Below are 18,883 nucleotides of genomic sequence, written 5' to 3'. Positions count from 1 at the left end.
ATTGCCCCTTTTATACTTAGAATATGCAAATTATTGATAAATCTATGTTAAAGTTTGCGTACTACCCCAGATATTTCCTATATCCTTCGACATATTGCTTTTATATTTTGCATACTTGTTTACCAACATGACCCCAACCTATAAACAAGAGCAGACCACTGTATCAAGCATTTTTACATAATTATGGCCCCTTTTACACTTAGATAATTGAACATTTTGCTTAAATTGCCATAACTTCTTTATTTATGATCACATTTTATTAATACTTTGACAAAACAACACTTACCTGAATACCACAATGGATTACACCCAAACAATACCCCACGCCCCTACGCAGAATCCCTCCCCCCCCCAACCTCTCCCCCCCCCCCCCCCAATTTTTTTTTTTCTAAACATCATCTAATAAATTACCCCACCCCACATTATACCCCCCTCTCATCCCCCCCCAATTTTTTTTAAACATCATCTAATAAATTACCACACCCCACATTAAACCCCCCTCTCACCCCCCCCCCAATGTTTTTTTATTTTTTTTTCTCCTTTTTTTATTTTTGAAAGATCGTCTAATAAATGACCACACCCCACATTATACCCCCTCTCAACCCCCCCCCCAAAAAAAAAAAAAACAATTTTGTTTTTTTTTTCCTTTTTTTATTTTTGAAAGATTGTCTAATAAATTATTGAATATGAACAATTTTCCCATGATGGCTTACGTTATAATGTCAAGCACTCAAATAGTCGAGCGGCTGTCCTCTGACAGCTCTTGTTCTGTACCTTTCCAATACTCATTCATACAAAATTTTCACTCAAGGTTTGATAATGATACAAACAATTTGATAAGAGTCTGGTTTCACGCAGGGTATGCAGATACTTTGATAACAGATGTCACTTCGATACCAGATAACAACAAAAGCCATGCGCAAGAGTTGAGTTCTTCAGCTTTTTTGCATTTATGTTCTGTTCATTTGGCTTTCATACACATAACATTGTTTGGGCGATTAATTGTATAGTACTTCGTATTGCTGAGCAAGAAAGTCGTGAAAAAAAAAATGTGCATTATAAAAAAAGAGATAAAATTTTATCGATAATGGTCATGAATTCGACGATCAGTACATATTTCAACAAAATAAAAATACTTGGAAATAAATCAAGAACATGCCAACTAATCGAAATAAAAGATCAATATGTCCATTAATGTTACAACATGTTAAATTTTAGTTGAATAACGTATTTGCGTAAATTCAAATGTTTCAAGAGTCGGATGCCAAATTTTCATGGACACTTCTTTTACCGATCATCTCAAAGACAATGGCACTTCAATTCCAGATAACTCAACACTTTTTACCAGATATAACACACTCTATTTAGTGAATCAGAAATGCAGAATTCGCTGTGGAATACTGCTATAGTAAGAAGGCAATAAATAAAAATGTATGTACTGAGTTAATTAAAAACGAATTACCAAAACATGTTCTTATCCCTTTGGAATATGATAATAAAAGGGAAAGGGAAGTGTAAAGGGACGTGCTTCCTTTAAGTAGAGCTCAATATAAAAGGAGTTTTCCAATCTCTTTTAAATTTTGTGGCTGCACGTTAGAATTGTCTTCATGATGCAATTCTAATGAGCACCAATTACAAAGGATTTTATGAGGTGTATTGGCCGCTTTAAGACCCCTTGCTCCTCTTATCTAGAGTCCTACTATAAGTTCAATTGTGTTGATCCATATGATCCGTTGTATTTTCAATTCTCTTAATCTCAATTTACCACTTAAAAACGAGTTTATTATTTAGACAATTATTTTCGGTCGTCACTTGAAATACATTACTTCAGAAATAAGCATTTGAATCTTATTTAAAATTTGCACTTATAATATTAATTATATAAATTAATAGTAATAAGATTTTTTTAAACGAACAACGCCATTGGTTATATTTACATGTGTATGTAATTACGTTATGTATAGATTACCAATGTGTCGGGCTTGACAATGCAAATTGATTCTTACTTCAAAATGTTTTGTAAGAATAGCCATAATATACATAAATGCATTTCAGGTAGAAGATAAAACTCGGTTATCAGAGTGCCCAATTTGTTGAAAGTCTCTGTTATCCGAAGTGCCCTATATCGGGAATCAAAGTATCCGCAACTTCATGAATACCACCTATTAAAACATGCTCTATCTTCATTTATATTTCATTGAATACTATCAAAATTTCAGTATTTGAAGCACAGTGATTACAATACATGCTGGAATAACAAACAATTTCTTGCAATATTTCTAAGTAGTTTAATTTTGTTGAAATGTTTACTGTTCATCCAGTGTATGCTGTTTTCCGACCGAATTTTCTTTTTTTGGGTGAAAAATCTACCATTCTTCCGTGATGTTTTTCTTTGCAATAGAAAAGGATACACCATTTATAAACTCGACCATTTGCCTTGTCTAAAAAACTGATCTTTATGATATAAAATAAAAAACGAATGAACTTACCCTCGTGTTGCTTTTGTTGTTATCTGGTATTGAAGTGCCATCTGTTATCAAAGTATCCGCATACCCAGCGTGGGTTTTGGTGACTTGCAAACTACCTTAAGTAAACATTTACCTAGTATTTCTATTTATCCTATTACTTTCTGTCTTTGTTTCGAAAATAAAAAAATGAAACAAAGAATAACTTGATAATCACTGTATGAAGTTAGGAAAATTATATGAATAAATAATGACCGTGCTTGTTATCCCCCGCCATAGGCGGAGGGATATTGTTTTGGCGTTGTCCATCCATCCGTTTGTCCTTCTGTCTGTCCTGCACTTTTGTGTCCAGAGCAATGTCTTGGAAGTGCTTTGGCGGATTTCATTGAAACTTGGTATGAGTATATATATCGATAAGAGGATGATGCACACCAAATGGCATTGTACACCATCAGTTAATAACAGAGTTATGGCCCTTTGTATCTTGGAAAAATGCTTTTTTGAGTGTCAAATATAACACTTTTGTGTCCAGAAGCATATTGGCGGGGGATATCAATTCAACGAATTTGCTTGTGTTTTCTGTATTCAACCTATATACAACATGGCAATAAAGCCAAGTTAATCCACAGGATAGTTTTTCTCCAATTCAGAAATGATAAAAAAATGTTATTTCCATTTTCTGTTAAAAAAGATACAGATACAGCTAAGATAATTATTTAGAAATGTTTGGTTCAAATGAAATATGATAAAAATGCTGTCCTTGTTTTTGATTTTGCAATTGATGTTTCAGAGCTGGTTCCGGACATTACACTGCCTATGTTCTGAATGAAGGTAAGACAGTAGTTAAAACGAGAAGAATAAAATAAAACTGCAGTCTTTTTATGTCATATACCCCTTGCCATGGGATAATGGGTCTTATGCCACATTTGTCTGGCGTATCTCCAGACCAGCCTGCGCATCAGTGCAGAATGGTCAGGAGCTACCCTGTTCGCCAATGAGATCACAAAATCGTGCCTGACTTTTAAGTGTACAGGGTAGCTCTTGACTACTCTGTGCTATTGCGCAGGCTGCTCTTGAGCTACCCTGGCAGCATGGATTTGACCTATATTGGTTAAAAATTCCAAAATATTAATGCTTTTCTCTTTAGAATTAGTTTAAGCATTGTAAATTTTGTTTTTGGGTCTTCTCTCGTTTACTTGTTTGTTTGTTTTTTAAATGTGAAATTGCATGGTAGATGGAATCAATATCTTCATTTTCCATTATCAAGCACTCTGTATTTTTCCATTTTCAATATACATTTCCCATTTGCAATTTATTTTTCCTTAAAGAACAATATTTACATGATTTATGATCTGCATACTTTGTATTTCAACTGTTTTAATTTGAAGAATTGTTCAAGCAATGTTCCACTAACAAGAAATCTTTTCATGTTAAATTTTCGAAGATTTTCAATCTCAACATGTTCCATGTAAGATCAATTTAAAGGTTTTATTTTAGGATATCTGTACACATTAATTGTTCAATCAATATTTCATTTTCAAATCGATGTTCATCATTTAACAAGCTGTACATAAGCCGTGTTCTGGAAAAACTGGGCTTGATGTTTATGCGTAAAGTCTCATAAAAGATTAGACTATGCAGTCCGCACAGGCTTATTAGGGATGACACTATCCGCTTTTATGGACTTTTTATGTTCAAATAGAGTCGTATCTAACGCAAATCCAGTTCAGGCAGAAAGTGTCATCCCAGATCAGCCTGTGCCCACTGCCCAGGTTAATCTGGGACAATACTTCACCCACATGTATTAGCCCAGGTTTTTCCAGAACACTGTGTACATGTATATGATCCATGTACCAGGTCAATGGTACCACTTCAATGACAGCACGGTGACCGCCTGTGACCCCGAGACAGTGGCCCGGTGCAAGGCCTACATCCTGTTCTACATTCGACGGGAGATACGCCTTCCTGACTACCTGAACGTCAATCTCAATGGGCTGTCGAGTACGCAGCGACGAGCATCCACGTCTTGAGTTAACATGCGATGTTTGGGACTTAGGACTTGCATCTTGCTTGGTTGTTGAATGAGTAACATAAGATGTTGTAAAGCCTTAAAGGTGTTACTGTTTTGCAGGGTCCTAATATTGCGAAATAGGTTAACTGCTGAGGTACTTAGCTGTAAAAATCTCAAATTTAGGCAAAACTGTGGGAAGCACATTTTTTTTAAAACAGGAGGAAATTTAACAAGGTCTAGGTTATTTTGTGTAAATGCTTCTGTTTGTGCAACATCCAGCCATCATTAAGGGGCGTTATAAAATTATTGTCTTTGGTAAGGAGAAGTTTAAGTGGTAGTTTTCTCTAGGTTTAAAGAGTTATTTAATCATACATGTTGAAAAAGACAGTTAAAATACAATCTTAAATGTAATGCAGTGGTTATAGAAAGAACATTTACTGGTTCTTAACTACTGTGTCATGTTTCCTAGAAGGAAGCGATGTTTGGTAGTTCTGTGTTGTTTTTTTAGCTCACCTGTCACGAAGTGACATGGTGAGCTTATGTGACCGTGTGATGTCCGGCATCCATATGTGTGTGCATGCGTGTGTGCGTGTGTCCATCAACAATTTGTTTGTGTAGACAGTAGATGTCACAGTTTTCATCCAATCTTTATGAAATTTGGTCAGAATGTTTATCTTGATGAAATCTGGGTTGGGATTGTATTTGGGTTATCTGGGGTCCAAAACTAGGTCACTAGGTCAAAAACTAGGTCACGTAATAGGTCAAATAATAAAAAAACCTTGTGTAGACAATAGAGGTCGCAGTTTTCATCCAATCTTTATGAAATTTTGGTCAGAATGTTTATCTTGATAAAATCTGGGTTGGGATTGTATTTGGGTCATCTGGGGTCAAAAACTAGGTCAAATAATAGAAAAACCTTGTGTAGACCGTAGAGGTCACAGTTTTCATCCAATCTTTATGAAATTTGGTCAGAATGTTTATCTTGATGAAATCTGGGTTGGGATTGTATTTGGGTCATCTGGGGTCAAAAACTAGGTAAAAAACTAGGTCACATAATAGGTCAAATAATAGAAAAACCTTGTGTAGACAATAGAGGTCGCAGTTTTCATCCAATCTTTATGAAATTTTGGTCAGAATGTTTATCTTGATAAAATCTGGGTTGGGATTGTATTTGGGTCATCTGGGGTCAAAAACTAGGTCAAATAATAGAAAAACCTTGTGTAGACAGTAGAGGTCACAGTTTTCATCCAATCTTAATGAAATTTGGTCAGAATGTTTATCTTGATGAAATCTGGGTTGGGATTGCATTTGGGTCATCTGGGGTCAAAAACTAGGTCACTAGGTCAAAAACTAGGTCAAAAAGTAGAATAACCTTGTGTTGACAGTAGAGGTCACAGTTTTCATCCAATCTTTATGAAGTTTGGTCAGAATGTTTATCTTGATGAAATCTGGGTTGGGAGTGTATTTGGGTCATCTGAGGTAAAAAACTAGGTCACTTGGTCAAATAATAGAAAAACCGTCAACAATATGTTTGTGTAGACAGTAGAGGTCACAGTTTTCATCCAATCTTTGTGAAATTTGGTCAGAATATTTATCTTGATGAAGTCTGGGTTGGGATTGTATTTTGGTCATCTGGGGTCAAAAACTAGATCACTAGGTCAAAAACTAGGTCACTAGGTCAAATAATATTAAAACCTTGTATAGACAATAGAGGTCACAGTTTTCATCCAATCTTTATGAAATTTTTGGTCTGAATGTTTACCTTGATGAAATCTGGGTTGGGATTGTATTTGGGTCATCTGGGGTCAAAAACTAGGTCACTAGGTCAAATAATAGAAAAACCTTGTGTAGACAATAGAGGTCACAGTTTTCATCCAATCTTTATAAAATTTGATCAGAATTTTTATCTTGATGAAATCTGGGTTGGGATTGTATTTGAGTCACCTGGGGTCAAAAACTAGGTCACTAGGTCAATTAATAGAAAAACCTTGTGTAGACAATAGAGGTCACAGTTTTCATCTAATATTTATGAAATATGGTCACAATGTTTATCTTGATGAAATCTGGGTTGGGTTTGTATTTGGTTAGTCAGGTGAGCGATTCAGGGCCATCATGGCCCTCTTGTCTTGGAGAAGGGAGGTGGGTAGAAACCATTGTCTTTCTTGAGGGTGTGTAATTGAGTGGATGTGTGAAATTGTGCTTGGTATCATTTGTGTGGCTATCATCATTGCGCTTTTTTTGGCTGTTATAATTGTATTCATATGTCCATATGTCTCTACTTTTCTTCATTTTTGTGTGTTTGCTTGGGTATTTGTATATGGTGTATTTTGTAAACAGGTTTTCAGGAAAGCTTGTTGTCCATATGATTGTTTTGAAGTTGTTTAGTGATGTTAGCATAATACAATAAATGGTATTTAACAAGTGTAAAATTACATGGCAGGTGTCGTTTGAAATTAAATTGTTTTGATAATTGCATTGAAGCATTTTGTTATTTGTATAAACTTATCATTTAGCTTTGAAAGAACTGTTTTACAGGTAACCGTCAAGCAAATGATGAAATTCTCATACAATTATTTCATGTTAAGAGGCAGTTAAAATGCTAATGATATTCTATCATTTTTTAATGTATAAGCATTCTCTTTAACCCTTTGCATGCTGGGAAATTTGTTGTCTGCTAAAAATGTCATCTGCTGAATTTCTAAAATTAGCATTTTCTTCGTTTTTGTTTCAAAGAATACTATCAGAATAGCAAACAGTTTGGATCCTGATGTGCGGATCCAAACTGTTTGCAAAGGCCTTTAAAATTCGGTTCCAGCACTGAAAGGGTTAATAAGCAAATTTCTGTTTTCTTTTCCATTTAAATTCAGTTTAGGAAATATAATAATTAAGCTCTTATATATTATTTCAATGCTATCTGTGAAAGAACGCATACATTTGTACTGTTGATGTAATATGTTATAGTTAATTTTAGACAGCACAAGTGGTATTTCATATTATAGTAGTTACTTTAATTTGAAAGTGTTATGATGCAAGAGAATATTTTGTTAAGTCATAAAAATTAGCAGTTCAAGGATGTATGTATGCATTAAAAAAAAAAGTTGACCATTGAATTGACAGTGAATCATTTGCTAATTGTTTTGATTGGGTACATGTGACTTTGTTGTTGAGAGAAAACTGTGTTTTCTCATGGAAATAAATAAATGATAAATGTTGAACATTCTTAAAGTTGTTGTTTTTATGCTCACAGCATCTTGATTAATAAGGAATTTTGATAACCTTGTCTGCCTTATCTGTGAGGTGTAGATGATATGAGATCACTCTTGGAAAAATTGAGGTATTTGGGTCAGTCATTTGCAGATGTGTTTTAACATTTGAGCCCTGTTTATAATGTGCAATAAACTGGTCGAACTATGAACCAGCTCTGTTTCTTACATGCTTATAAATATGTTAAAACCTGATAGTAAACGGAGTATGTTACCTGAATAATTCATTCCATGTGTTTGAAGCAACGAAGACTGTATCAAACAAACCTTATTTAATTACAACCATGGCTTATCTGATGACAATCTTACTATAATCGGTGCAAATTATTTTGCCTAGTTTTCAATAAGGAAAAATGGAGGTAAAGAAGGAAAAAAACTGGTTATTAGATTGACAAATGTCGGCGGGCGGGTGGAACAAGCTTGTCCGGGCCATAACTATGTCATTCATTGTGAGATTTTAAAATTACATGGTACATTTGTTCACAATCATTGGACAGTGTGTCATGCAAAAGATTTACGTCAATATCTCCAAGGCCAAGGTCGCCACGACTAAAATTATATTGACTTTGATACAAGGGGGGAACAATCGGTTACAATGCACATTTTGAATTGTCTCCCTTTATCTGACTTTTTTTCAAATTGAAAACCTGCTTTTTTGACAATTTTGTCCCTTGTCATTTTTTTCTAATAAAAGTGTAGCAACTATTTAAATCAGGTGTTGATATAACATTGTCGTCTTATAAAAGCATTACTCAAATTTCATTACTGACAAAGTTATTGCTCTTCAGTCCATTTTCTTGTTTGGAGCAAAACTACTATAGTAAAGAAGGTATCTAAATAAGACTTGGTACATTGATAGAGAACATTGATGGCTTTAAGAGAATTACTTAAAGGTTGTTAGCTGTTTGTTTGCCAATATTAAAGGTCAAAATCACACTTCTGTGTCTAAACTAAACTTAGGGGCATTGGGCACAGAGATGGTACTGTTTTGTAAAGTACCTGGCAGCATTTGTTGAGCAGGAACCAGACTAGCTACACTTAGATACTGGCAGAGTTGTTGCTCATGATCATCATCAATCACATCAATATGTTACAGGTTAAATCTGAATTTTGACAATTATTGGGCTATCGAGCACCAAATGCAGCTTGTTTGGTATAGTTTTCTTTGTACAAACTCATTAAGATTTACTAGCCTGTTCACAATTTTGTTAGCATGCATAAAGTTGCACGTGCATGACATAATGAGAAATAATAAAATGAGCTAATGATGCAACTTTCATGCGTCAACATGGTCCTGGAAACTGGTTGACCCTGTCAGTAATTGGTGCTAATTTTAGATGAACATGAATGGAAGACACAAGTATTAGATATATTATGACAATTTAAAATACTTAAATGAAGTAATAGTACAATGATATTGGCGCAACATAAGAATGTTAACACATGACTACATGCCTATGATAGTGATATAAAATCAAAATCATATGGTAAAATAAAGGCGATACAATAATGTTTCGCTGGTGAGAAAGTGATCATCAGCATAATATAGTCTGCATGGTAAATGCCTACATACACTGACAACGCTATTTCTTGGCAACCTTGGGTGATAACCTTACCTTATGGCAGGATGCCACTAAAATTTGAGACGTCATAAAGTTGCTCTGACATTTTAGGGGGTTTAACTTTTTCAATGTCTTAATTAATACTAAGTTGGAATTTCTGACATAACATGGGTGCCTTTATGCCTGCGCAACGTATATCCAATACTAGGATTCTTAAATTGCTGCTGGCAGCCAACATACTTACGTTGAATTCATAATGCGTAAAACTTTTGAACAAAAGGAGGACCCTTATTTTTACAAATCATTTTTAAACACCTGGGGGCCGTTTCATAAACGATCGTACGACAATTTTAACTTACGAGAGAATTTTGTACTCTTAAAGGGGCCTTTTCACAGATTTTGGCATTTTTTAACTTATTCATTAAATGCTTTATATCGATAAATGTAAACATTGGATCGTAAAAGCTCAAGTAAAAAATCAAGAATAAAATTAAAAAAAGGAAAAGAACATTGCCCGGACCAGGTTTCGAACCAGTTACCCCTGGAGTCCTGCCAGAGTCCTGAAGTAAAAACGCTTTAGCCTACTGAGCTATTCTGCCGATTACACGTATATGATGTATTTTATACCTTATATAAGCAATCTTCGTAGTTTCACAAAATTTAACGACAAAAACAGAACTCTCCAAATTATTCAATCGTTTCGCGTTGCAACGCTTTATAATTTTTAGGTTTTAAAATCGTCAAAAGATGCATATAATGGCTATATTAGACCATGGTAAATGTTCAGTATTACTGTTTCCTCACAAATATCATAACTAAAACGAAAATTTGCGAATCTGAAACAACTTTTTTCAATTTTGTCAATTTACCAAAGCGTGAAAAGATCCCTTTAATAAGTAGACGAACTAGCTCGCGATGCTCGTCAAATATATACGGCGCTTGAGATGCCAATGTAGTTAATTAAGTACTGAAAATCTATAATCATATGATATGGACTATTAATTACTAGCAATTATGTATCTTCGAAAAATGTATTGTATCATAAATGTTTACTACGATGTTTATTGAAACTATCCCCTGCATTATTTCTGGATAATCATTATTTATAGGACACAAAATGAAAGGAAATTAAACAAGTCTTAGCATTGCTTTGAGTTTACAGTTTATTACCAGGTGCCAAGTTGGCCACCCTATTTTGCATAGTAACATGTTGTGACATGTGTATTATAATAATATACATACAGGTTAATATATATATATACGATATATCAAAACATCACATTTATCTTATAACTATATACAGATATCCGTAACAAAAAGATTCATGTAATAGGAAACATACAGAAATACTGCAAATAAGTGTCCCAAACTTACTAACAAAAATTAAGTAACATTTTTCTGACGTGTACACGAAAGTACCATTTACTCACTGGTTACTCACAAACAACTGTTACTGACAAATATGTGCATCATAAACTCACTAACTATTAAACCAAAAGTAACAATACATATCTTCCGCAAATTCATTTATACACAAGTATCAGAACTCATAAAAAAAATTAATCGTAAGTATCAATACTAATTTATCCATTTAACCGCAAGTATCAATATGAATCAATCATTTCATCACAAGTGTCATTAAGCAATAATCAAATTAGTCACACATATCAATAAATATTCATCAATTTTATCACAAGTATCAATACTCATTATTCATTAAGTCACAAGTTATCATGACTCCATTTATGCAAAATAATCAATGCTCAGTATTCATTTAGTATTAGTACTTTTTCCAGTCATTTAGTCACAATTATCAGAACATTTCAATCCAAAATCATGCGAAAGAAATCTTAATTAAGTACTCAATGAACCACTATAAATACTGACTATTTCTTATATAACATCTTTTTTTTCAAAAATTTGTTTAAACACACTAAGCAGAAGTTATTAATTCTTGGGATTACTTTTTATGAACTCATTTTGACATTGTACAAGTATTGTAAAAGAAAAATGGAAACTTTTCATCTTTCCATCAAAACATACTTTGTATAATGTTTTTAATAAATGCTTCTGATGATATTGCTTTTTAAAGTAGTGATTTAACCCATTTATGCCTAGCGTCTAGAAAAAAGGCCTTGGCAAAAAGCGCAGACCCAGATGAGACGCCACATGATGCGGCGTCTCATCAGGGTTTGCGCTGTTTGCTTAAAGGAATTTCTGTAAGAAATATTCTAAATATAGAAATAAGTATACTAGAAATCCCTAATTTTGGAAATAAATTTATCCAATTTAGAAGGATGGGAGAGTCCACTAGGCATAAATGGGTTAAGTATATTCTGTTATTTAATATATTCCGTAATTAGTACATAATTATAAATATAAAAATATTTATGTATCATATTATATTTATGTATCATATTAATATCCAACAAAACAAATGCATTATACATAAACACATAGATATTTTAAATAGGTTAAATGTGAAATATATACAAGTTAAAAATGTAAACTATTCACATAAAATGGGAGATAATGTAAGTGACCTTAGAGATGTAAATCATCTAAACAGTTCCCAATCAAATACATGTATATGTGCTATATTAAAACAAGTCTGACTCTGTAACAGTCAAGCACCATAAAAATAGCATTGATAAAACAGAATTGGCTCTTATTTTTTTCTTTGGAATTTGGAAACACCAGACGTATAAAAAGTTACAGTGTTTTTGCAATAGGTTGATTTGCTGATAGTTCAGATACGTTTATATCTAATGTCAATCAATAGTTAAGAATAAGAACTCACCAGATGATAATGAATATCTTTTGCAAGAAATACTTGCGCAATATTATAAGGAGTAAATACAAAAAAGATATAAGCTTGACAGGCAACACAGCCTTTATTTGCTGAATGTACTGAACTTGTATTTGTAAACATACAATATGCAAGATATCCATTATATTTGATAACATCTATAAGAAAAGTCTTCAATGAATGTTCATGCCAATGATGTGTTAAATGCTTTACGAACTTCAAGTCACATTATATTCTGTTCAAAATCACTAAAATGTACCTAAACAATTCCACTATGGAGAATAATATAAGTGAATTATTAAGTACACAAATAAAGAGAAATGATGCTAAGCTAATATCAAAATAAAAACTGGACGGACGAGGATAATAGTGATATCAAACTGTTATCAAATAAGAACACAACCTAATACAAATGTAGAAATTGACTTAATTTATCAGAATGACCTTAAAATATTTACATTTTTCTTCCATGACTTCAAAGTTGTACTTAACCATTTTATATAAGTTTGCATTACATAAAATTTGTAGAGTATAATCAAAAATGCTTCTTGCCCTGTAGGATAACTGATTAAATTTTTTTTTAAGAAAACACTGATCTTCCAGAAAGTAACCAAACAAATCAGGGCCAACAGGACAATGTATAGTTGAGACTCATGTGAATAAAAACAATATCTCTCAGCAAAAAATAAACACGTGATAATGTACATTTTAACCTTTATGGAAGTACATGTAATTTATTTTCTAGTGCATCATATTATGACAATTTATCTAGCAACCAGGGTAAAATGTATGAATAATAACTAAAAATATTGACATGGCAACAGCAGATTCAACAAGTGAGAGCAGAACAAAATAAATTACATCAATTACTGGCATATAAAAGGCAAATGTCTCTTGATGCTGTACATTGTAATATCATTAATATCAAATAAAAGTAACTTACCTGTAAATGTCCATAATACTTAACAAAATGTAGCATACTCTTAGTAAAAAAACCTGAAGAATGATAAAATTGCTGAGAAAAAATACAGCAACTGACCTTATGAAAAATATAGTAAACAAAGTAAATGGGGCATGTTCACAGCTTGTAAACATGAGAATTTTCAAACATTGTCAGATTCATAAAATAAATTAACTATGTTTGCGACGGAGACTGATCCTTAAAGTACTTTTTTGTATACAAATTAATAATATAAATTGTTAGAACTTGATAAAATTTAAAAACATTCAAACAAAAAAACAATTGAATAATTTGGAAAGTTCTGTTCTGTTATATTTTGCGGAAATGCAGTCAATTGCTTATATAAAGTTTAAAATACACAGTACACTATAGCAGCACTGATAGCTGAGTGGTTTGATTGATAACCTGTTACTCCAAGGGTTTGTGGCTAGAGTAGGCAGGTCAACTTTTTTTCTTACTTTCATTTTATTTTTGTTTCTGTGAACAAGTCCCTTTAAGGCAAAGGCTAGTGAATGATAAAACAAATTCCTCTACTGATAAAGTATCTGGTCATTCATTTTTCCTATATTCTGACATTGCATACTGGCCATTTTCAGATCTCTCTACCATGCCTTGACCATGAAATTGTATGTGTTATTTTGGAAGAGCAAGTCTCATAAACAGTATACTTTCAGATTATACTTTTACTATAATACTCTGCAGATGGCTCTTTAATATGCATCACCTCTAAGAAAGAAGAACATAGAATATAAGGCCTACTCCTACATAAATGCATCTACCTACTTAACACCTTTCAAAAATGGCAAAGAAATTCATAACCTTGGATTCAACTCCAATCGGGCAAAACACCACCAAACTTTGTCCCAAATAACCACCAGCAACACCACACCACATTGTCCAAATATTATCACAACTACATTTCCTTCCTTGTAACAAACCATCCTGGCCAGTAAAATCCGATCTGTTGAACACATTGAATTTTCATTCAGATCTGAATTTCAAACTAAAGTTTCTCTGTAATTTCTTCATCTTAGCCTCTGCGACATGAACCGGAAACGTGTATTAAAAATGCTTCAGCATTGTAGCCAGTGGCATGCAGTACTAGGACTGGGACTCTTTGCGCAATGTGGCCATGATTTGTTCATGAAACTCGTAAAGTTCTGTAAGTTTGCTGCCTAGCTGGTCTTGCATTTGTACCACCTCAGCCTTCTCCTGGTCTTGAGATGACCTGTAGTCTTGCAGTAGCTGCTGCAGATCGTGTACCTTCTGGTGTAAAGTCCGGTTCTCCTCTTCTAGGCCCTGCAATTGAAATGAGTACAGCTGTGAAAGAACCAAACATTTTGTTGGGAAATAATGATACAACTGATTAAGAACCAGACATTGTCTTGGAAAAAAAGCTAAAATTCAGAAAGAAATAGACATTTTGCTGGAAAAATTACTAAAGAGTTATAACAAGACATTTTTTTAAACTGTGTAAGAAAGAGAAATTTTGTTCAAAAAACAGTTTTTGAGATTCTAGGTCTTGTCAGAAAAAACCAGACATTTTGTTGGCAAAAAATGCTCAGATTATATTAGTTTGATACCAAATGTTATTTGTTTTCCTTAAAAAAAATGTGCATATTGTTACTTAAAAAAGCTTATGTTTCAAAATCTTCATACAACAAACAGAGGAATACACAACTAAAATCAAGCCTAAAAGAATCAGAAATGAGCAACAGCTGTTATTACTTGCAATTTGCTTTTTTTAATAGTGAGTTAAGTATTTCATTGATACCACTTCTTTGATTTTCACAACTGTGTGTAAAAAATGGAAGGTATTTTATTATGCCTATTTACAATGAAATTTTAACGTAACCATTTTCAGTGATTAGATAAAATTGATAGTTTGGGTTCTAAGACAGAAAGACCTGCTAATTATTTTTAATCACCACTTAAGAATTGACTTGATTATCATAAAATACACAGAGAAGCAGAACATGAAATATAATGTAGATTGTAGAACAAAAGTATAACACTGCCCACTAGTGGGGATATACTGGGCAATTTCAACCAATAATAAAATTCAGATCATAACACAACAAATACACACATGTTGTATACTCAATAGAGTTTGTTATTTCGACATAATGTCTTTCCCTCTCAACAAAGCATGATACAAGTATTTAGATAATCACTCATTTTAGATGAGAACTCCCTATTGGCAATAAGACAATTGCAATTTAATAAACGATAAAATCAATAAATACTAAATCAAAACGCAAATTAAATACATATGAAAATGAGAGAATATATGTATAATTATTATTTATTATTATGAAGTTTACATAGTAAACTACTTAAACAAACTAAAGCTTTGTCACAGACGTGACGATTACCCCCATATGCCGCATTGACACATAATATTTTGCATGTCGTCTTAAAAAAAACAGCGGACACCATGCTCAATTTCTAAAACGCACTAAGTGACCCCTTGACCTAGTTTTTGACCCAGAAAGGCCCATGTTCTAACTTGGCCTTAAGATCATCTCCATAAAACTTCTGACCAATTTTGGTGAAGATCGGATGTAATCTACTTGAATTAGAGAGCTGACACCATGCTGAATGAAGTAACCCCGTGACCTAGTTTTACGCCCGGAAATGTCCATGTTCAAACTTGTCCTAGAGATTATTTATATAAAACTTGTGACCAAGTTTGGTGAGGATTGGATGAAAACTACTTGAATTAGAGATCAGACAACATTGTGATGTTTAAAATGCACTAAGTGACCCCGTGACCTTGTTTTTGACCCGGCATGACCCATATTCAAACTTGCCCTAGACATTATCAAGATACAACTTCTGACCAATTTTGGTGAAGATTGGATAAAAACTACTTGAATTAGAGAGCGGACAACATGGTGAGGTTTAAAACACACTAAGTGACCCCCTGACCTAGTTTTTGACCCGGCATGGCCCATGTTCAAACTTGACCTACACATCATCTAGTTACAACTTCTGACCAAGTGTGGTGAAGATCGGATTTAAACTACTTGAAATAGAGAGCGGACACCATGCTCAATGTGTAAAACGTACTAAGTGACCCTGTGAACTAGTTTTTGATCTGGCATGAAACATGTTCTAACTTGGCCTTCAGATCATCTAGATAAAACTTCTGACCAAGTTTGGTGAAGATCGGATGAAAACTACTTGAATAAGAGAGAGGACACCATGCTGAATGTTAGAAAAACGAACTAAGTGACCCCGTGACCTAGTTTTTGACCCGGCAAGGCCCGTGTTTGAACTTGGCCTTAAGATTATCTAGATACAACTTCTGACCAAGTTTGGTAAAGATCGGATGAAAACTACTTGAATTAGAGAGTGGACAACATGCTGAATGTTTAAAACGCACTATGTGACCCAGTGACCTAGTTTTGGACCTGGCAAGGCCCATGTTCGAACTTGGCCTAGACATCATGTAGATACAACTTCTGACCAAGTTTGGTGAAGATCGGATGAAAACTACTTGAATTAGAGAGCGGACACTTAATACGGACCGACAGACCGACCGACGGACCAACAGACAAGTTTACTCCTATATATCCTCCCTAAACTTCGTTTGTGGGGGTATAATGACAGATTGGTAGAGGTTATGATAACAATGCAAAAATAGCATTCACAACTTAAAATAAATGTACAGTAAGGTATTGTAAACAAAAATAAGACTGAAAACAACAAAAAATTTCTCATACTACAATACTAGCAAACACATTTTTGTATTGTCTGTGTCATTTACTTCTTTATAATATCTTATAAACATAAGTGCCGGTCTACACTTGGATAATAAGTATTTCCAGATAAATAGGATGTAATTGTTTGGTGAGTAATGGAAACATTTTCTGTGCTCTGTTTTTTTTCCAGTATACATTAATAGTGCAAAACAAGCTTTTTTATTTAAATTACCGTGAACTTTGGCGAGAAAAATGTTGCAAATGGAACGAAACTCTTAGCCTAACCCTGCACTCTGAGAACACCGGACTTAATGCATGTGCATAAAGAATCATCCCAGACTAGACTGTGTAGTCTACACAGGCTAGTCAGGGACGACACTTTGCACATTTATGGAATTTTTCTTTTAAAGGATGTCTCTTTAAAACAAAAAGACAGTCTAGGCGAAATTATCATCCAAGATAAGTCTTTGTGGACTGCACAGTCTAATCTGTGACAGTACTTTACACACATGCATTATGTACTGTTTGCTCTCTTTATTCATATATGTATCATAAGAACAGCTGACTGGTGGAAAAAAATTCCTTAATAGTTTAATACTTTTCTTATAACGTAGAAAGCACAAATTATGAAAGAAGATGTACTGCAACAGCAACATATAAGAGTGTATCAAAATGACCATAAGAAAGCAATATCCCAATTAAATACAACATGACAGTGTCAACTTGTTATTCCAATACAAGCATTTTTATCAAGTGCATTTGCTTTTAATATGATCTACATTTATGGTATGCAAAAAACTTAAACATTAAAACGTGATCCATCTACACTATTTAGTGCATCAAGTAAGTGCTAAGATCTGTAAATATAATAACAAGCTGAACCTATGTGTCACACAACCACTTGTTTTACCATTCAAAGGATTTGTCAACTGTTTGTTAATAATACAATTCACATCATGTATGATTTTATTTGAAGATTAAATAAATGCTACTTAAAAATCCAGAGGTGAAGGTTAATTTTGACTGAATAGGAATAACTTCATGTGTTTCAGAGACAAATTACTGCATGACCCGGTATTGGGCACAGGTGTATTTCTACATATTTCCATAACTGACCCCTAAGTTAGACCTTGGCCTCTGCATTAAGAACTCCTGCTGTCTCTGCATGTTAAGTTATACTTAAATCGCCTTATAAATGACAAATTAACCAGACTATCAGTATTGTGTCCATAATTGCCCTTTGACTTGAAAGTGAATCTTTGTAACACATTCTCTTCACATTTGTTATTTAAAAATTTGCCTGATAAAGTAACAATCTGGGAAAGTTGTGATTTGCCTATATTTGACCTTTGATCTTTAAGTCCGACCTATTATTTGAATGTATGGCATGTCATTATGTAACATTCTAGTCCCATAGTTAAATCAAAAGATCTGCTCCATCAAAATTTCATGGGTAAGGTAGCATACATGTAAGTTTTAACAGATTGTCCTAAAAATTCTTTTTAATGCCGTAAGGTTATTTCGACTGATATATTAGTGAACATATCTGCTGCATTACCATGGTAACAATCATGAGCAATACTTACTTTCACCTGATCAACCTGCGAGAAAAGGAAGAATTATTTAAAGACCAAAGAAAGAAATGTAGAAAAGAAAAAAACAAACAATGCTCAGACAGTATGTTACAGAAACTTTTCGGTAATAATAAGAACAGTTTTAGACAAAAAGAATATATCTAAATAGCTTTTAAACGTCTGAATCTAACTCAAAATAAACAATATAATGAACATTCCAGACTAATCACATGCCAGACAACATCGAGTACCATGTGGCTGTTGTCCTGGCTTACTTTGATCAGTTTGGATTTTGAAGAGGTGCGAAATAGAGATCCAACCTTTAATTTGCCTTGCAAATTCCCGTTGGCTGTTTCCCTTGTCTGCATTTCGGCAAGACGCTGTTGAAGCCGATCTACTTCCTAAAGAAATTAAAAGACAGTTTCTAATTATTACTGCTCTTCCCATGATCATCAATATATGGAAATTAAATATAATCAAATGAAAAACCTTCTTAAAAGGCTTGGCGATGGTAGTTCCAAGTTAATTTTT

At 33.5% G+C, this 18,883-nt stretch overlaps 2 protein-coding genes across 6 annotated transcripts in view; one reads left to right on the top strand and one right to left on the bottom strand.

Moving 5' to 3' along the window:
- LOC127876195 (ubiquitin carboxyl-terminal hydrolase 3-like) overlaps window positions 1-7,691 on the top strand; it is a 36,117-nt gene extending 28,426 nt beyond the window's left edge. The window contains exons 13-15 of one of the 4 annotated variants that reach the window (XR_008047717.1): window positions 3,256-3,296; window positions 4,323-5,236; window positions 5,536-7,691. Coding sequence is in view for 1 of the 4 variants with exons in the window: in XM_052421241.1 (XP_052277201.1) it covers window positions 3,256-3,296; window positions 4,323-4,495 (214 nt within the window). In the remaining 3 variants the exon portion in view is untranslated. Of the gene's footprint in view, window positions 1-3,255; window positions 3,297-4,322 lie in introns of all 4 variants that reach the window. The other 3 variants (XR_008047719.1, XR_008047718.1, XM_052421241.1) reach the window with 3 other exon arrangements.
- A 2,759-nt stretch (window positions 7,692-10,450) lies between these two features.
- LOC127876202 (homer protein homolog 2-like) overlaps window positions 10,451-18,883 on the bottom strand; it is a 114,945-nt gene continuing 106,512 nt past the window's right edge. For both annotated transcript variants that reach the window (XM_052421258.1, XM_052421257.1), the window contains exons 8-9: window positions 18,673-18,753; window positions 10,451-14,370 (exon numbers count right to left, since the gene is read on the bottom strand). In XM_052421258.1, the coding sequence (XP_052277218.1) occupies window positions 14,173-14,370; window positions 18,673-18,753 (279 nt within the window). In that variant the 3' untranslated portion in view covers window positions 10,451-14,172. The remainder of the gene's footprint in view (window positions 14,371-18,672; window positions 18,754-18,883) is intronic.

The sequence above is a fragment of the Dreissena polymorpha genome, chromosome 4, assembly GCF_020536995.1.
Source record: "Dreissena polymorpha isolate Duluth1 chromosome 4, UMN_Dpol_1.0, whole genome shotgun sequence".
NCBI classification, from domain to species: Eukaryota; Metazoa; Mollusca; class Bivalvia; order Myida; family Dreissenidae; genus Dreissena; species Dreissena polymorpha.
This window is presented reverse-complemented; position numbering and strand designations above follow the sequence as displayed.